At 40.8% G+C, this 17,889-nt stretch overlaps 1 protein-coding gene across 1 annotated transcript in view; it reads left to right on the top strand.

Moving 5' to 3' along the window:
- Positions 1 to 17,889, top strand: part of PHEX (phosphate regulating endopeptidase homolog X-linked) — a 218,083-nt gene that overhangs the window by 157,050 nt on the left and 43,144 nt on the right. Inside the window, exon 15 of the mRNA XM_017540697.2 lies at positions 10,468 to 10,526. Within this exon, the coding sequence (XP_017396186.1) occupies positions 10,468 to 10,526 (59 nt within the window). The remainder of the gene's footprint in view (positions 1 to 10,467; positions 10,527 to 17,889) is intronic.

Below are 17,889 nucleotides of genomic sequence, written 5' to 3' on the forward strand. Positions count from 1 at the left end.
AAAAAAAAAAAAAAAAAAAAAAAAAAAAAAAAAAAAAAAATTGAAAAAAAAAAAAAAGATATTCAGATGCATTTTTTCAGTGTCAGGTACATGTTTCAGCTTCAGATATTCTGCTTGCTTCTTTTTAATTATTTAAATATGTTCGTTAAACTTATCTGATAAGATTCTGAATTCCTTCTCTGTTACCGCAAGTTTTGTTGAGTTTCTGCAAAACACTATTTTGAATTGTCTGTCTGAAAAGTCACATATCTCTGTCTCTCTGTAGTTGGTCACTGGCGCCTTACTTAGCTCATTTGGTGAGGTGATGTTTTCCTGGATGGTGTCAATGCTTGTGGATGTTTGTGGGGTCTGGGCATTGAAGAGTTAGGTATTTGTTTTAGTCTTTGCAATCTGGACTTGTTAGTACTCATCCTTCTTTGAAGGCTTTCCATGTATTCAGTGGGACTTGGGTATTGTGATCTAAATCTTTCATTACTGCAATGATGTCTGTATCAGGAGGCATCCTAAGCCCAGTAATGTGGCTTTGGCAGACTTGCACAGGTACTGCCTTGGTGGTCTTTCTTAGGTAAGTTTCTGGAGAATTCCCTGGATTACCAGGCAGAGACTCTTGTTCTCTTCCCTTACTTTCCGCCAAACAAATGGAGTCTGTCTCTCTGTTCTGAGCTGCTTGGAGCTGGGAGAGGGGCAACACAAGCACCCCTGTGGCTGTCACTACTGGGACTGTGCTTGGTCATCCTTAGAGCCAGCATAGCACTGGTTCTCACCCAAAGTCTGTGGTGACCACTGACCTGGCTACTGCCTGTATTAACTCAAGGGCCAAGGGCTCTAAAATAAGCAAGTGGGAAATCCATCCAGGCGTGCATCCTTGCAATCAGGGTGTCAGTTAGCCCAGTCTTGAGCAGGTCCAGAGATACCATCCTGGAGCCAGCGCCTGGTGTCAGGAACCTTAGGAATCTACCTGGTGTTCTATTCTCCTGCAGCTCAGCTGGCACCCAAGCCACAAGACAAGGTCCTTCCTACTCTTCTATTCCTTTCCCTCAAGCAGAGGAGTCTCCCTCCATGGCCACCACTACCCCACGCCCATGGCAAGTCCTGCCTGGCTGCCACTGATGTTCACTCAAGATGCAAGGGCTTTTCAGTTGGGTGAATGCTCTTGGGCCTGGGTCTCTCCCGTTAGGCCAGTGGTCTCCCCTCTTACCCAGGGCAGGTCCAGAAGAGCCACTGTCCAGGAGCCAAGGCCTGGAACTGGGGTCCCCAAAATCCCACTTGTTGCTCTACCCCATTGTGGCCAAGCTGGCACCCATGCTATAAGACAAGTCCCCTTTACTCTTCCTTTTCCTTTCCTGAAGCAGAAGGAATCCCTGTAGCCACCATAGCTGGGAATGCGCTGGGCTGCACGTGAGATAGCACAGCTCTGAGTCTTACCTAAGGCCCATGGCAAGTGCTACCTGGCTACCACTGCTGATTATTCAGTGCTCAAGGGCTCTTAAGTCAGCAAGGTGATGACATCTTACAGCACTGGGTCCTTCCCTTCAAAGCAGTGAGTTTCTTTCTGGTCTAAGGTGTATCTAGAAATGTTGTCCAGGAGCTAGTACCAGGAATGGGGGCCTCAGGACTCTGCCCAGGGCCCTGTCCTACTGTGGCTGATCTGGTATCCAAGTTTCAAGACCAAGTCCTCTTTACCCTCCCCTCTCCTGTCTTCAAGCAGAAGGAAGGAGTGCGTTCCAGAGTTACAAGCTGTGCTGTTTGGGGTTGGGGGAGGGGTTACACAGTCACTCCCTTTGCTTCTCTGGCTGGTATCTCACTAGGTTGCATGCACCCCAAGTCTACTGGTTCCAAGTCCAGCATAGCACCAGGACTTGCTCAGGAGTTACAGACCTTGTGGCCTAGATTGCCTTTTAAGTTTATTTAGGACCCCGAAGAGCGTTAGCTCACAGTGGTGGGGCTAGCCAGAACAGGGGCTCCAGCTGTTGAGATGGCTGATTTGCCTCTGGCTAGGGCTGCTGTAAGAGCTCCCTCAATGGGTGCTGGCTGAGTTCTGCCCCATGTTTCTTTCCACTGTGATAGGACAGCAAGGAGTTCCAGTGCAAAGCCCCACAATCACTGTACTCTCCTTCCCACAAGAACACAGGGTTTCCTCTCTGTGGCCATGTGGCTGCTGCCGGGGAATGAGGGAAGGCTGGCACAAGCAGTTCGAGACTGCCTTTCCTACCCTCTTTAGTGCCTCTTTCCTTGATGTGATGTTAAAACCAGTGTTCTGATTGTTCACCTGGATTTTGGTTCTTATGAAGGTGCTTTTTTTTAAATGTGGCTAGTTGTTCAATTTGGTGTTCCTGCAGGGATGATACTTGCCAGAGGTTTCTATTCAGCCTTCTTGCTCTACTTCATCCTCTATGTTGGCCATTTTTATCTGACAAAGCTGTGGCTTTTCACTCCCACCCCCAGTTAAGTCCACCCACTGGGGCAGCAAAGCTGCTGATCTTCCAGCCAGTCTTTTCCTGATAAAACTAAGGTCTCACTGAGCTAGGAGGGACAGAAGTCGTCTCAGGCAAAAAGGCCGTAGCCTGCTCTACTTACTGCCAAGCCCTAGCGGTTTTTAAATATTAAATTTTGTTTAATTTATTGCTTCTCTTTGATCATTTCCCAGATTCCTAAAATGGTTGTTTGTTGACAATTTTGTCCAATTTTATACTTGAGTTTTGCAGAAATGATTTGTCAACCCGTTATACCTGCAAGCCTGGCTTCTATTGGTTACAGATTTTTTCATGGTCCGCTTTTTAACCTTGGCTAGTATTCTGATTTCTAGATCTTTGACTGGCTCTTTTTATGTTCTCTAGTCTCTTGCCACTCTCCCTTTCAAGTCCCTGTTCTGGTCCTGGCTTCTAGAAACTCTGGATCCCTGTGCTTTCCCTTGGCTTAAGTGGTGATGACCACTTCTCCCTCTTAGGTTTCCATCTGACCATCCCTGCTCTTTGCCCTTGAAACCTTCCTGTAATATGCACCTGCAAAAATCACTGGAGGTTATCAACTTTAAGGGGTAGGCCTAAAGCTTAATCTCTCCCCTACCTATTCATGACTCCAGTCAAAGGCAAAAAGGAAAAAAGCAGAAGGTTTTAGAACTGCTTTGAAAAATGATAGATAATGGCTGAAAGCCATTTGCTCCGCTGTCTTTGGTTCTGTCCTCTTATCACATTATTTCTCAGTCCACCTATCCTATTTCATTCCCAATCTACATTATTCAATATTTTTAGATTTAAGCTTCTTAAATCCAGTGACTCAAATCTGATGACTTTGGCAAATAATTTCCAGTATCCCTATGACCATCTACATATAATATGGTAGTCACAGATCTATATAATCTTTAATATTTAATATTTGCTTCAGATCAATTCAACTCTTTTTTTTTTTTGAAGAAATCTGTGGAAAATTCAGGGTTTCACCAGGTTTTTGGTGAATTTTCAGGGTCTTCTCAGAGGCTCCTGTATATTGGCAATCTAGCCAGTCTAATTCTTTGATTTCAAAATGTCATTATTCTTTTTTTTTTTTGAGACGGAGTCTTGCTCTGTCGCCAGGCTGGAGTGCAGTGGCACAATCTCGGCTCACTGCAACCTCCGCCTCCTGAGTTCAAGTGATTCTCCCGCCTCAACCTCCCAAGTAGCTGGGACCACAGGCGAGTGCCACCACACCCGGCTAATTTTTGTATTTTTAGTAGAGACGGGATTTCACCATGTTGACCAGGATGGTCTCCATCTCTTGACCTCGCGATCCGCCCGCCTCGGCCTCCCAGAGTGCTGGGATTGCAAGCATGAGCCGCCGCGCCCAGCCCGTCATTATTCATTTAGGTGTGTAGGAAGGCCTGGGTTAGTAATTGAAAAACTCCTAAATGTGTTATCTTTAACATCATCCTAGGATACTGATTTACTGTCACATTCTAATAGTCTTAACTATTTCTAATATTTTATTCATGCCTTAAAAATATACTGGCATTGTGGGCTTAGGCAAACTGAAATTTGTATAGTTTTCTTCTCTGTCATTGAAAAACAAATACCTCTTTAACAAGGGTATTACATTGGTTAATTTCTAGGGAAAGTTCTCCAGAAATGAAAATCAGTGCGATGCTTGTAATTCTTGTTTTCTCAGACTACATGTCTATTTCAGGGAAATAACATTTAGAAATTTAAGGTCTTCTTTGCATAGTAAAGTGATATGAGTCAATTCCTTTTCTTTTTTTTAAAGGAAACATCTGGCTTGTCCTTTTCAGGCATTGTAGAGAATTTTAGCCTCGTGATACTCATTGGCTTTAATTGACATCTTTTAGGTCTGAGAATTCATGAGTTAATCGAGTGGGGATGATTCTGGAGTAGCTCCAGTACACTAGTTTACTTTGAAGAGCACATCATGATTTTATTTTTCACAAAGCCCTGAAATAACATTTTGCTTCTTTGTGGGTATAGGAGATAAATACCCTTTATCTTTCATTCTCATGGAATCCATTTTAGTTGCACTAATGTGCATTAAGAAGTTTCTAAGGCGATGGGAAATGTCAGCAAGAATGAAATTAATTGGGTGGTCATCCCTGAAGGTACATATTTAGGGTTTGGTTCACAGAATTGTCACTTCATCAGCTTGCCTAAAAATAGAGGATTTACTTACTGGTCGGCTTGAGTTGAAAGTAATTTCTTTCCCTCAGGATCACCTTCTTTGACAGAAATTATTTTAAGCCAGCTTCACAATTAATTCACTCTCATTCTACTGTGACCAAACATGTCTGAATTCCCTATCTTTTAAAAAATATGTAAAAATACATTAAATGTCTTTATAAATTATGTTCCTGCCCAGAGCTTTTGTTTGCAGAAGCATTATCTATAGCATGGAATGGGAGTGATATAATCTGCAGGATATTATTAAGAAAGTAATAAATATGCTATGGCTTTTCCATTCCATATACCCTAGACTATCTGTAAGAGTTGATAAGAAAAATGTAAAAGTTTACGCTGATGTATATCTATTTTATATGGTCCAAAGAAATAGGGGTACCAATGTTTTTTCCTTTAGAGTATTCTATTTTGGTATTATATTCCTTTCATGTATCTCATTCTCCAGTATAATTTCATCCCCATTATTTTGGGATTTTAATTTTCTGTGAGATCTCTTCCTACCTTATCCACTAAATCCCTTCTCAAACGCAGACTGCAGAAACACCCTAAAGACATAGTATGAAGAATTTAAAGCACTTGAATGATATTCTCTGTTGATTCAAGTGGATGTATACATAGCAATAAATTCATTTAAATGGATTTAGCGATCTTCTGCTCAGCACATGCAATTTGGACAACAGTCAAAGCCCATAAGCAACTTAAAATCTTGTTGGGAGATAAGTTATGCAAACTCAGATGCCTTCAGGGCCCAGTCAGGTAACAAATGGTTGACCTACATGGGTGTAAATAGCAGGGAGTGGTGGGGACTGTGGAAAACTAACGACACACACCACTTGAAGGAATTCCAATTCTATAATTTGTTAAGCCATTGTGTTGGGCAAGCAAAACAGTTTCCTGGGAAGATTCAGCCTATTGGGTTGGACTTAGTCTGTGGATAGCCAGCTTTTCAGCATTCCATTTTTCTATTGCTGTGTGACAAACTTCCCCCAAATTTAGAGTACTGAAACAACAGTAATTATTTATTTTTATCTCTCATTGTTCTGGGGGTCACCAGGCTCAGTTGCATGGTTCTTGTGTGGGGTCTTTCTTTTCTTTCTTTTTTTTGAGACAGAGTCGTGCTGTCACATAGGCTGGAGTGCATTGGCATGATCTCTGCTCACTGCAACCTCCATCTTCCAGGTTCAAGAGATTCTCCTATCTCAGCCTCCTTAGTAGCTGAGATTATAGGTGCCCACCACCACACTTGGCTAATTTTTGTAGTTTTAGTAGAGATGGAGTTTCACCCTATTGACCAGGCTGGTTTTGAACTCCTGACTTCAAGTGATCTGCCCACCTCAGCCTCCCAGAATGCTGGGATTACAGGTATGAGCCACTGCACCTGGCCATTTGTAGTCTTTCATATAGTTACAGTCAGATAGTGGCTGAGGCTGGAGTCATATGGAAGACTACCTCTCTTACATGTCTAGTAGTTGATACTGTTGACTAGAATATCTACATACGTCCTCTTCATGTGTGTTGGGTTTTTTTTACAGCATGTTGATTGATAAAGAAACTTCAAAGAGCAGCTTTCCTGAGAAAGAGAGAGGGAGGGAGAAAGGGTGTGCTTTTATGCATCAGGGGGAGGTTGTATCACATTTAATTACCTAGCCTTGGAAGTCACATCATCATTTCTGCTGCATGTTATTCTTTAGAAGTGAGTTGTTCAGGCTAACCCATAATCGGGGGAGAGGAATTTAGATTCCGTCTCCTAATGGGAGGAGTGTAAAAAAGTTTGCAAACACATATTAAAACTAGCACATGTAGCCTTACATTAGAGAATGGTAAAACTAAATATATAATAAGCTTGGATGTAATAAGGGAGATACACAAAATGTTTAACAGCTGTTTTGGCATGGGCCCTGAGCAAAGAGAAGAAATAACAGCATCAACAACTGGTGGGATCTACTGGTGCAGCTGCTTCATATTAGCGCTGGGTATTATTAAGGCTCCAAACATGCCCTACAGTCAGTAAGAGCCCTAGGAGGTCAGGAATGGTAAGATCATGTGTCTGAAATAAGATGTTTTAGTTATTCTTGCTGAAGCTTCAGAAGCCCCATTAAGGTCTAGTTTCAGAGATTGGTTGTTTGATTGGTTTGATTTGTCTACCTTTGTCTACCAGCAGTTAGGAACCTTTTCCCTGCATGGCCCTTACCTGAATGTTTTAAAAGTTTGTTATTTTAAAGAGAGGGGAGTTGGGAAGGACAGAAAGAGAAGGGGCAAGCTCCAGGAATACACATTATCTTTTGTATATGTTATGATTAAGTCCAATGTTATTTAGTAGCCAAGGCACCTGGATTTTCCCCTCTTGACCTACAAATTTTGGGTTCTTTGGGTAGTATACTAGTTTCTTGTTGCTATGTAACAAACTCCTACAAACTTAGCAGCTTAAAACAACACAGATTTATTGTCTCACAGTTCTGTATGTCAGAAATCAAGGATAGCTTGGTGTTTTCTCTGCTTTGGTTTTCATAAGGCTAAAATTAGAGTGTCAGCTGGCTGGGCTTTTATGGGGAGACTCTGGGAAGAATCCCCTTCCAAGAGAATTCAGGTTGTTGGCAGAATCCAGTTCTCTCTGGTTGTAGGGCTAAGGTCTTTACTTCCTCGCTGTCTGTCGCCTGGAGGCCAGTCTTTGCTCTCAGAGGCCTTTATCCAGTCTTCACACATTGCACCTGCATCTTAGAACCAGCAGCATGTCAAATCCTTCTCACCCTGGACTTGCCCTGACTTCCTGCTCTGCAGTATCTGCTCCGACTTCCTCCTCTGTTGCATCTCTCTGATTCCAGCCAAACAAGGTTGTCTGCTTTGAAGAGCTTGTGATTAGATTGAGCCTACCTGAATATTCCAGGATAATCTCTCTATTTTAAGGTCCTTAAGCTTAATCATACCTGCAAAGTCCTTCTTACTATGTAATGTAACATATTCATAGGATCCAGGGATTAGGACTTAGCCATCATTCTACCTACTACAGGCAGCAAAGTTAGGTCAATAGAGGTGCTTTCCCCTCACTTGTTTCCTCAGGAAACTAGGCCAACCAGCAAGTTTATGTTAAACACTGGGGTTTCATTGAAATACCCTAAATTTGAAGGAAAAGAATATGCATTTTATGTAAATATGTCTAGGTTTCAGTTTTGAAAAGACAGGAGGTGCTCTTTCTTGATTTCCAGTAATAATGTCAGTATAATATAATGCTTAGGAGAACTAGTTTAAAGTTAGGCAGACCAGACCTTGTACAAGTACATAATGCTCCTAAGTCTCATTATCCTCATCTGTGAAATGGGCTTATAATTCCAATGTTGCTGTGGGGAAAAAGTGATGAATAGAATGTGCTTAGTATATAGTAAGTGCTCAATGAGTGTTAGTTAATACTAATGATGATAACAGAATGACATATTCATAGACTTCTTTATGGTTGGGGAGAAGGTATGAGTTTACCAACTAGTATTAACAATTGCGTTTCCTATCAGTTTCATATTAACCTGATATAAATTAATTTGTTAGTCTGACATAATTACCCTGTTAGACATAAATGAGTAAAGCAATTGTTCTAGAAAGGGATTTATACAAGTTTGTTTTTCTTTCTTTCCTTTTTTTTTTTTTTTTGAGACAGAGTCTCACTATGTTGCCCAGGTTGGACTCGAACTTCTGGGCTCAGACAGTCCTCTTGCCTCAGCCTCCCAAGTAGCTGGAACTATATTTGTGTGCCACTGCTGGACTTAAGAGTTTATTTTTAGCAGGTTCGCTTAAGATGAATTGCTTGATTTTATTCATAACAAGCAGTTACTGAAACTCACAACCATCTAAGTAGTCAGGGGTTGGCCACAATGGCCTGTGGGCTCAATGTCACCTGCTGCCTGTTTTTATATGGGCCATGAACTAAGAATGAGTTTTAGGGATAAATGTTTGCAGTTGGTTTGATGATGGTGAAGCACTAACTTCGTTTTGTTTTTTGTTTTTGTTTTTTAATTAAAATAATTTTTGTGGGTACGTAGTTGTAAATATTTATGGGGTACATGAAATATTTTGATTCAGGCCTGCATAATCATTACATCATGGAAGATGGGAGCATCCATCCTGTCAAGCATTTGTCCTTTGTGTTACAAACAACCCACTTACAGTATTTTAGTTATTTCAAAATGTACAATTTAATTATTGACTATAGTCACCCTGTTGTGCTATCAAATACTAGGTCTTATTCATTCTTTCTAACTATATATTTTTTGTACCCATTTCCCATTCCCTCTTCTCCCCCATTCCCCTACTGCCCTTCCAAGCCTCTGGTAACCATCCTTCTACTCTACCTCCATGAGTTCAATTGTTTTGATTTTTAGATCCCACAAATATGTGAGAACATGCAATGTTTGTTTTTCTGTGCCTGGCTTATTTCACTTAACAGAATGACCTCTAGTTCCATCCATGTTGTTGCAAATGACAGAACCTCATTCTTTTTATGGCGAAGAGTACTGCATTGTGTATAAGTACCACATTGTCTTTATTCATCTGTTGATGGACACTTAGGTTGCCTCCACATCTTGGCTATTGTGACCAGTGTTGCAACAAACATGGGAATGCAGATATCTCTTTAATTATTTTCTTCCCTTTGGGTATATACCCAGCAGTGGGATTCTGGATCATATGGTAGCTCTAGTTTTAGTTTTTAGAGGAACATCCAAATTGGAGAAGCATAATTTTGAACCCCAATTAAGCAAAATGTTATCTCACCCCAAAATAATTTCATTATTCTCATTAATAGGCCTGTATTAGAAATCACTGTACTCAGCTGGGTGCAGTGGCTCACGGCTGTAATCCCAGAACTTTGGGAGGCCGAGGTGGGTGGATCACTTGAGGTCAGGAGTTCGGGACCAGCCTGGCCAACATACCGAAACCCTGTCTCTAAAAGAAAAAAAAAAAGAGAAATGATTGGACTTGATCACAATTATATTTTTAAAATTTCATCAATAAAATTAATGGACACTTTGCTCTTAAGTACCTATATAATATCCTTGATTTTACCTCTTTACCTGCAAAGCCTGAAATATTTATGATCTTACTCTTTACAGAGAAAAATTTGCTGACTGCTGATCCAAGTAAACTATTGTGCATTTAAGATTTGGATGTAGACTCCTGTTAGATAGAAAATATCCGTAAGATGTCCTAATGCAGTGCCTTAATTTTATAGCTAAAACCAAACCCCAGGAAGGTAGATGACTCTTCCCACACAACTCAGCTAGTTAGTGATAGAGGCAGTACACTTTCCACTGGAGGAGGCAGACCCTCTGGGTAGCATAGTTGGACTTTATTCATCTTTCTTTAAATGGACCTCTGTGTTGTCACCAATCCAAAACTTTTTGATGGACAGGTGAGAGGCGATGCAGCGTAGAAACACAGTTGTCCAATCGCCTCATTGAATAGGGCCTGGAAAATACATAATTGCTGTGTTTCCCTTTTGCAGGGTGAGCCCTTTAGGTTTTAGAATTTCTCATTAAAACTTTTTCAAAAGCACTGGTGTGCTGACTTTTTTTCTGTGAAGTTAGTAACAATAAATAACTGGGTATGTTAATGCATTTTCACTGAGCCATGTTCAATTTAGAATGAGATTGTTCATTGAGCAGTACAGTAACCCTAAACTGAGGGAATAATTTCCCCTCATGTGCAGCCTTCCCATTGTTCCATGGTTATCTGCTAATAAACCCAGCCATGCTGTGTTTGTCTCTGCTTCCCTCCTGCCTGTGTAATGATGATTACTCTCTGGCATTTGTTTCTTTTTCCACAGGTGGTTTACAAATCCCACGACTGTCAATGCCTTCTACAGCGCATCCACCAACCAGATCCGTGAGTACTGGCTCCTTGCCTCCTTGGTAATGTGGTATAAAATGGAAGGAACTCTTCCGTGACTATGATGGAGGGTAAAGCATTCTGTATTTCCCCCAGAAGTGACAGGGTATGCTGGTGAAGGAAGGTTGTTTTCCTACCTATATGCTAAATTTTCCTCACTCTCTTCAGCTTACTAGTTTGTTTTTTTTTTAAAGTTTTATGTCACCATTGATTTAAAAAAAATCAACTACAGTAAATTAAACCATAATGAAATTCGTCATGAAAAGGAGCAAGCTTCCACTTTCCTCTCATAATGGCCACACCATTTTGTTCATTCGTAGGATTGCTGGGGAAAACAGCAGGTAACTGAGCGGGTTGTAGAACTTAAGAGGACCATCTGTGTGTAAGAAAGAAGCTTGGAAATATTCTTATTAATGCTAGTATGTTATGTCTTGAGGTTTTCTACTTATATGTATCAGGTACATGCAATTAAAAATGCCATGATAAATTTAAAACTTTATTATTTTTATTATTTTTTCAAGACAGAGTCTCCCTCTGTCACCCAGGCAGGAGTTCAGTGGTGTGATCCTGGCTCACTGCAACGTCTGCCTCCTGGGTTCAAGTGATTCTCGTGCCTCAGTCTCCTTAGTAGCTGGGACTATAGGTGTGCACCACCATGCCCAGCTAACTAAGTTTTTTTATTTTATTGTATTGTTAGTAGAGATGGGGTTTTGCCATGTTGGCCAGGCTGGTCTCAAACTCCTGGCTTCAAGTGATCTTCCAACCTTGGCCTTCCAAAATGTTGGGATTACAGGCATGAGCCACTGCACCTGGCCTTAAAAATTATTAAGATCTGATTAGCATAAATTGAAAGTCTGACAGCATCCAGCCTTGGCAATAAGGACACATACTCACTGCCGGTGAAAACATAGATTGGCTCATCCACTTTGTGGAGCAATTTGACACTATCTCGAAAAGCTGAAGATGTGCATGCATACCTATGACCATCATCTGTGCTCCTGGAATGTGCTCTAGTGCTGTGATTCTTGAAATGTGGTCATTGAACCTGCAGTAATAGCATCATGGGGGATCTTGTTAGAAATGCAAATTCTTAGGCCCCACCTTAGATCTATTGATCACACTTTGGTGGTGGAGCTCAGAAATCTGTTGCAATAAAAACTGCAGGTGATTGTAATATATGCTACAGTTTGGGAACAGCTGCCCTAGAAAACTCTTGCCCAAGGCATAAAGAGGCCCATGTGAAAATGCTCATAATAGTATTATTTATAATAGTAGAAAAAACAAAATAACCTACCTGTTCCTCTGCAGGAAGATGAATCAAATGTAGCATATTCCCACAAAGGAATACAATACAGCAGTGAAAAATGAGCAACATATATTAAAATGGATGAATTTCACAAGTATTAGGTTGGGCAGAAAAAAACACCTTGGAAAAATATATCAAGTATGATACTATATGAATGAAGTTGAAAATCATGTAGAACAGTTCTATACGTTGTTTTGGAGGCCCATCCATTTGTAGTTGAAGTGTAAAAACATTCATGAGAATGACAAACACCAAATTCTGGTGAGTGGTGGCTTGTCTTGGGGAGGGTGGGCCACTCCTGCTCAAATCCCTACTGGTTCCTCCTCATCTCCCGTATCTCTTGATGGTGGCATGCCCCAAGGCTCAGTCCTTGCACCTTTTCTGTTCTCTTCTCTCCATCTTTGCTCACTTGCTTGGTAATAACATCTAACCTCATGGTTTTGATCACATTTCTACAGTGTTGAATGCAGGGGATGGAATTTACCACCCTTGTTCATACCGCCACCATTTCCCACCTGGATTATGATAATAGCCTCCTCATTGGCCTCCCTGCTTTTGTTTTACCCACCTTCAGTCTATTCTAAATATATTGTAGCGATTTTAAGATGTTTTACAATCACATTGTGTCACTCTTTTGCATCCCATCTCACTCAAAGGAAGAGCCATTTTGTTTTTGAGATGGAGTTTCACTCTTGTTGCCCAGGCTGGAGTGCAATGGCCTGATCTTGGCTCACTGCAAGCTCTGCCTCCCAGGTTCAAGCAATTCTCCTGCCTCAGCCTCCCGAGTACCTGGGATTACAGGCATGTGCCACCACACCTGGCTAATTTTGTATTTTTAGTAGAGACGGGGTTTCACCATGTTGGTCAGGCTAGTCTCGAACTCCCAACCTCAGGTGATCTGCCCACCTTGGCTTCCCAAAGTGCTGGGATTACAGGCTTGAACCACTGTGCCTGGCCGAGCCAAATTATTTATAATGGCCTTGAGGCTTGTGATCTTTCTGCCTGTGCCTCCTACTGCTTTCCCCCTTCCTTCCTCCTCCTATTCCAGCCACGCTGGCCTCCTTTGTGTTTGTAGAGCACATCTGACATGCGCTGCTCTTGACGGGTTTATACCTGGGGTTCGCTTTCTCTTGGAAAACTTCCCCAAGTGACCTGCCAGGTTTATGCTCCCATTTCCTTCAAATCTTTATTCAAAGGCCAGACGACCTTCTCAGTGAGGCATCTTGCCTTCCCTCTGGCCAGTCGGCCAGTCTGTCATGGGTCCTCCATACTAGCTGTTGTTCCTACAGGACTCTGGGCAGACGGGACAGCCCGAAGGCTGTGGCTGCTCACTACCAACTGGCGCACCTTCTTAGAGCCGCCCTCGTGTGGCCACTATTAGGAATGGCAGTCTCTGCCCAACAGAAATGAACAGAAAGGAGGAAGACAAGCAGATGGTGGGAATTTTTTATTTATACATTAATTTACATAACCAAGTAAGTTGTTAAATATTTTGAATGTCACTTCTTACTATATAAATATTCATTATCATGAAAGTATCATTGCTTTCTTAAGGTCCTAAATGCCAACTTGAAAACTAAGTTGCATATCTTATATGGGAACTTATGATATGTGAGTTATTAATTATAAGTAATACAACAATTTAATATATTATTAATTATAATAACATTTAGAATATTGGGTAATAGAAATTGTTTATTCACCTAAAAACACTGTCTAATATTTGCTACATGCGAAAGAACATATGTAGCATTTTGGCACATGTAAGTTATAAAGAATTTATGAAAACATGACAAAATCAGTGTGTGCCTATGAGGCCCTCACCCAATCAGGAACCATCCCTCCCTCTCACCACAGAGGTAACACTCTTGTGATTTGAGTGTTGATTTTTTAAAAATAAAACTTTATTTATATAGGTATCCCTAAACAACATGTTGTTTATTTTTACTTGTTTCTTAGTATAATAAAAATGGCATCTTACTGTATACAATCTTAACTGTGTTTTTTCAGTCAACATGTTTTTAGGATTCGCCCATGTAGCATGTGGTGGTAGGTTGTTTTCATGTTCACTGCTGTATAATATTTCATTTCATGACTGTACCCCCAGATTGTTTATTTTTCTATTGTCTGACCTATGTGTCCCCGCAGCCAGGCTTTTGCTTATGAACAGTGCTGCTCTGCATATTCCTGTGAATATTTCTTGAAACAAGTATCTGAGAATATACACTCAGGAGTGGAATTCTTGGCTGGTAGGAAGAAGTTATCTACCAGATAACATCAGATGTTTTCCAAAGCTAGTGTTCTAAAGTCCAGAAGTGTTTCTGTTTTTCCTCATTTTTATCAACTCTCGGCATCGGTAGACTTAATTTTCACCAGTCTAGTGAGTGTAAGAGATCAGCTCTTATGCAAGAAAAGCCATTGTTTCTACATTCACTTTAAAATGTCAGTGAAGGCTTACTTCTCCTTGGGGGACTCAAGTGTGTCTAATAATAGTTCCATCTCCAGGGTTCACCCCTGCTCGCCTTCTTCTTGTCTGGGAAGGGCTAATCCTATCAGAGGTTTACTGCGGAAGAAGCCATTTCAGGGTAACGCAGTGGTTTCGTGAAAGCTTATGGGCAGAGGGGTTTTAAAAATGAACAATTTGAAACAGTATTTTAATTAAGAGATTCAAGCTGTTTCTGTTTTCCTAATGACCACTGCTTGCTCTCATTGTAAATTACATTCCCAGGCAAGATGACAAGGAATCCTTTGGGTGACTTTTTTTTTTCACTCCTTTCTGATTATCTGGACTAAAAATTAAGACAGGTGAAGTTTCTTCTTGCACATTTCCCCACTGGGTTTCCTGGGACTTCCCCCACCCTACAACTGCCTTCCTTTTGCTTCACTGAAGAAGTGAAAAATTGAGGTGATTCTCTAAAATGAACATCTTTATTGATTAGGGGCTGATTCTGACAGCATGTGGCCATCTGTTTAATTGGGTTTTACATCTAAGATGTAACTATACTTAGTAACGTGATTTATGACAATTTCATTCAGTTCCCATTATCATTTTCTGATTTATGCCACTTAAATCTGCTTCTGCACACAATAGAGATTTGAGCAGAAAATAGAAAAACCTGTAGTTTTTTATTTCTTTCAAATCCATGCCTTTGTGTGGAACCCTGTGATTTGTGGCCATCTTTCAATGTTAGATTTTTACAGGGTGGTTATAGCTTCTTATGTTTCTTCCCTTGTCAAGCTGGGTAGCAACGTCTCCAGGCATGGAGCATAGTGTGAAATTATAATGATTTAAATCTGCTGTGTAAGGAGTTATACTCAGTAGCTGTCATAGAATTTAATTATATTTGAATTAACAAGGTGGTTAAAGAGGAAAACAAGGATCTGTGATGACTGGTGCCTAACCCTAACTTTGTGATAACTGTGACGCTGACCTCACTGCTTCCCAGAGGGGCAAGGTAAGCACATGGATCGGAGATCTAGTTTTTATGGCCTGAGTTGAGGTTTTTATCCTTCCAGACAACTTTGTCCTGTCTGCCACATGAGGCTATCTAGCCCTAGGGTTTTAGGGGATGATTTAATGATATGAATTTGTAAAGTGTCAGCACATTGCCAGGCTCAGGGCTTGTATATTTAAACCTGGCATGCCAGGAATCCCTGTGATAACCATTGTGTCACAGCACAAACAGCAAAATATAAAGATTGTCAGGGGGAATTATTTTAAACTTCTGCCCTCAAGAGATTTTAGGGTGGGCGTGGTGGCTTACGCCTGTAATCCCAGCACTTTGGGAGGCAGAGGCAGGTGGATCGGCTGAGGTTGGGAGTTCGAGACCAGCCTGGCCAACATGGTGAAACCTCATCTCTACGAAAAATATAAAAATTAGGCAGGCATGGTGGCAGGTACCTGTAATCCTAGCTACTGGGGAGGCTGAGGCAGGAGAATCACTTGAACCCAAAAGGTGGAGGTTGCAGTGAGCTGAGATTGTGCCACTGCAGCCTGGGGGAAAGAGTAAGATTCTGTCTCAAAAAAAAAAAAAAAGAGAGAGAGAGAGAGAGAGAGAGATTTATATATTAAAACAATATTTTTGAGTAAAGCACAACCAATTTGGAAAAGTGTTTGACAGTTTGCTGATATCTCCTATTACCCAGAAATTCCACTCCCAATAAAATAAGCAGATTTTTATGCCCAACAGAAGAAGAGGTAAATGATTGAATCTTACACAACCATGAAAAAATGAACGACTCCACATTATAATATGTATGTGTGCCACTGAGTAAATGCTGAGTAATGGAAGCCAGGTATAAGACCAAATACTGTTCTTTTTCATGTGTATAAAGTTCAGGAACAGGCAAAGAAATCTCTACGATAGAAGTTAAAATAATGGTTACCTTTGTTGGGGTATTGACTGAGACGGGGCCTGTGACATATTCTTTATCTTGATCTGAGAGATGGTTACACAGGTGATACAAGAGTAAAAACTCACTGTGTTCTATCAAGATTCGTGTCTGGGTGGGTATAATGGCTCATGCTTGTAATCCCAGCATTTTGGGAGGCCAAGGTGGGAGGATCTCTTGAACTCAGAGTTCGAGACCAGCCTGGGCGATATAGGAAGACCCTGTGTCTACAAAAACAAACAACAAAGAATTAGCCAGGTGTGGTGGTGTGCGCGTGTAGTCCCAGCTACTCTGGAGGCTAAAGTGGGAGGATTGCTTGAGCCCAGGGGTTTGAGGCTGCAGTGAGCTATGATTATGCCACTGTACTCCATCCTGGGTGACAGAGCAACATCCTGTCTTTAACAACAAGAAAAATTTTATCTCTTTATGTTAAGTAACACCTTAAAATAAATAGGAACACCCCTCCTTTTCTCCATAAAAGTATTTGGAACAGCATATAGTATGCATGGACATCTTGAGCTAATAATAGCTTGCCTCAGGCTAAGTCTCTAGAGGGGTAGACCAGAGATTGGCAAACTTTTTCTGTGTATTGCCAGATAGCAATATTTTTGGCTTTGCAAGCCATACTGTCTTTGTTGCAATTTCTCAACTTTGTCATGGCAGTCATAGATAATTCATAAACCAATAAGCCTGGGTGTGTTCCAGTAAAACTTTATTTACAAAACAGGTGGCAAGACTGCAGTTTGCCAACCCCTAGAGTAGAGTGCTTTGAGCAAATGGGCTCAAGTGTGCCATTGAGGAGAGTTATCACTCAGCTTCCATGGTTCTTTGGATCTATTCAGGTAGTGGTAGTGGTGGGAAGAGTGAATAGCTCACATTCCGTTTTCATTTCTACTTACATGGATTGGTCTTTAGAATAAAATTCAATTTAAGTATTCAGTATCAAAGCATATTTGAAAAGTACCTCATTTAAGTATTTAATTCTTATTTTCATACATCTCAAATCGAATTAAAGAAGTATTTTAAACAGATAAAATCTTGGCTTGAAAACAAGCATGGCCTAAGGGCTAAAACCAGTGATTTTATTATCTTTGCTGTTATACACAAGGGATTTTGTTTCCTCAGTTTAATCACAGATATTCTGCTAAAGAAGATAAGCCTTTGTCCAGAGGCTGGGCTTATGTTGACGTTGAATTGTGGAATTAATCTGGAAATCAAACATAGATTTGTTTTGCTGTTAAGAAAATAACGGTGTTTCAAACTGGGAGAATTTCTAATACTTCATTGGCTCTGCCTGAAACCATAAAGTAAAAAACCATAAATTAAAAGCTAAGGTAGCAAATACTCACCTGTGGCTTCTCTTGGAATTTAATGAAATTAAACCTTTGAATTCATTTGATGTTCCACTTGGGGACATGGGAAAATAAGGCTAATATATAGAATTTGGGAATAGTCTTCCATTGTTTTAGAGCTAGAAAGAAACTTAAGTGGTCACCTCATCAAGAGATCCTGATACTCAGACCAATTCTTCTATTTTTTTCCACTTATTCACTTGATAAGGCCCCAGGGATTCTCACTTTCTGCTATTCATGCCTCTGTCTAGTTCCCTCCCACGCTGAGTAAGGCTTATCACTGTAACTAATAGGATGCTATGGAAATTCT

The sequence above is a fragment of the Cebus imitator genome, unplaced genomic scaffold (genome assembly GCF_001604975.1).
Source record: "Cebus imitator isolate Cc_AM_T3 unplaced genomic scaffold, Cebus_imitator-1.0 Scaffold128, whole genome shotgun sequence".
NCBI lineage: Eukaryota > Metazoa > Chordata > Mammalia > Primates > Cebidae > Cebus > Cebus imitator.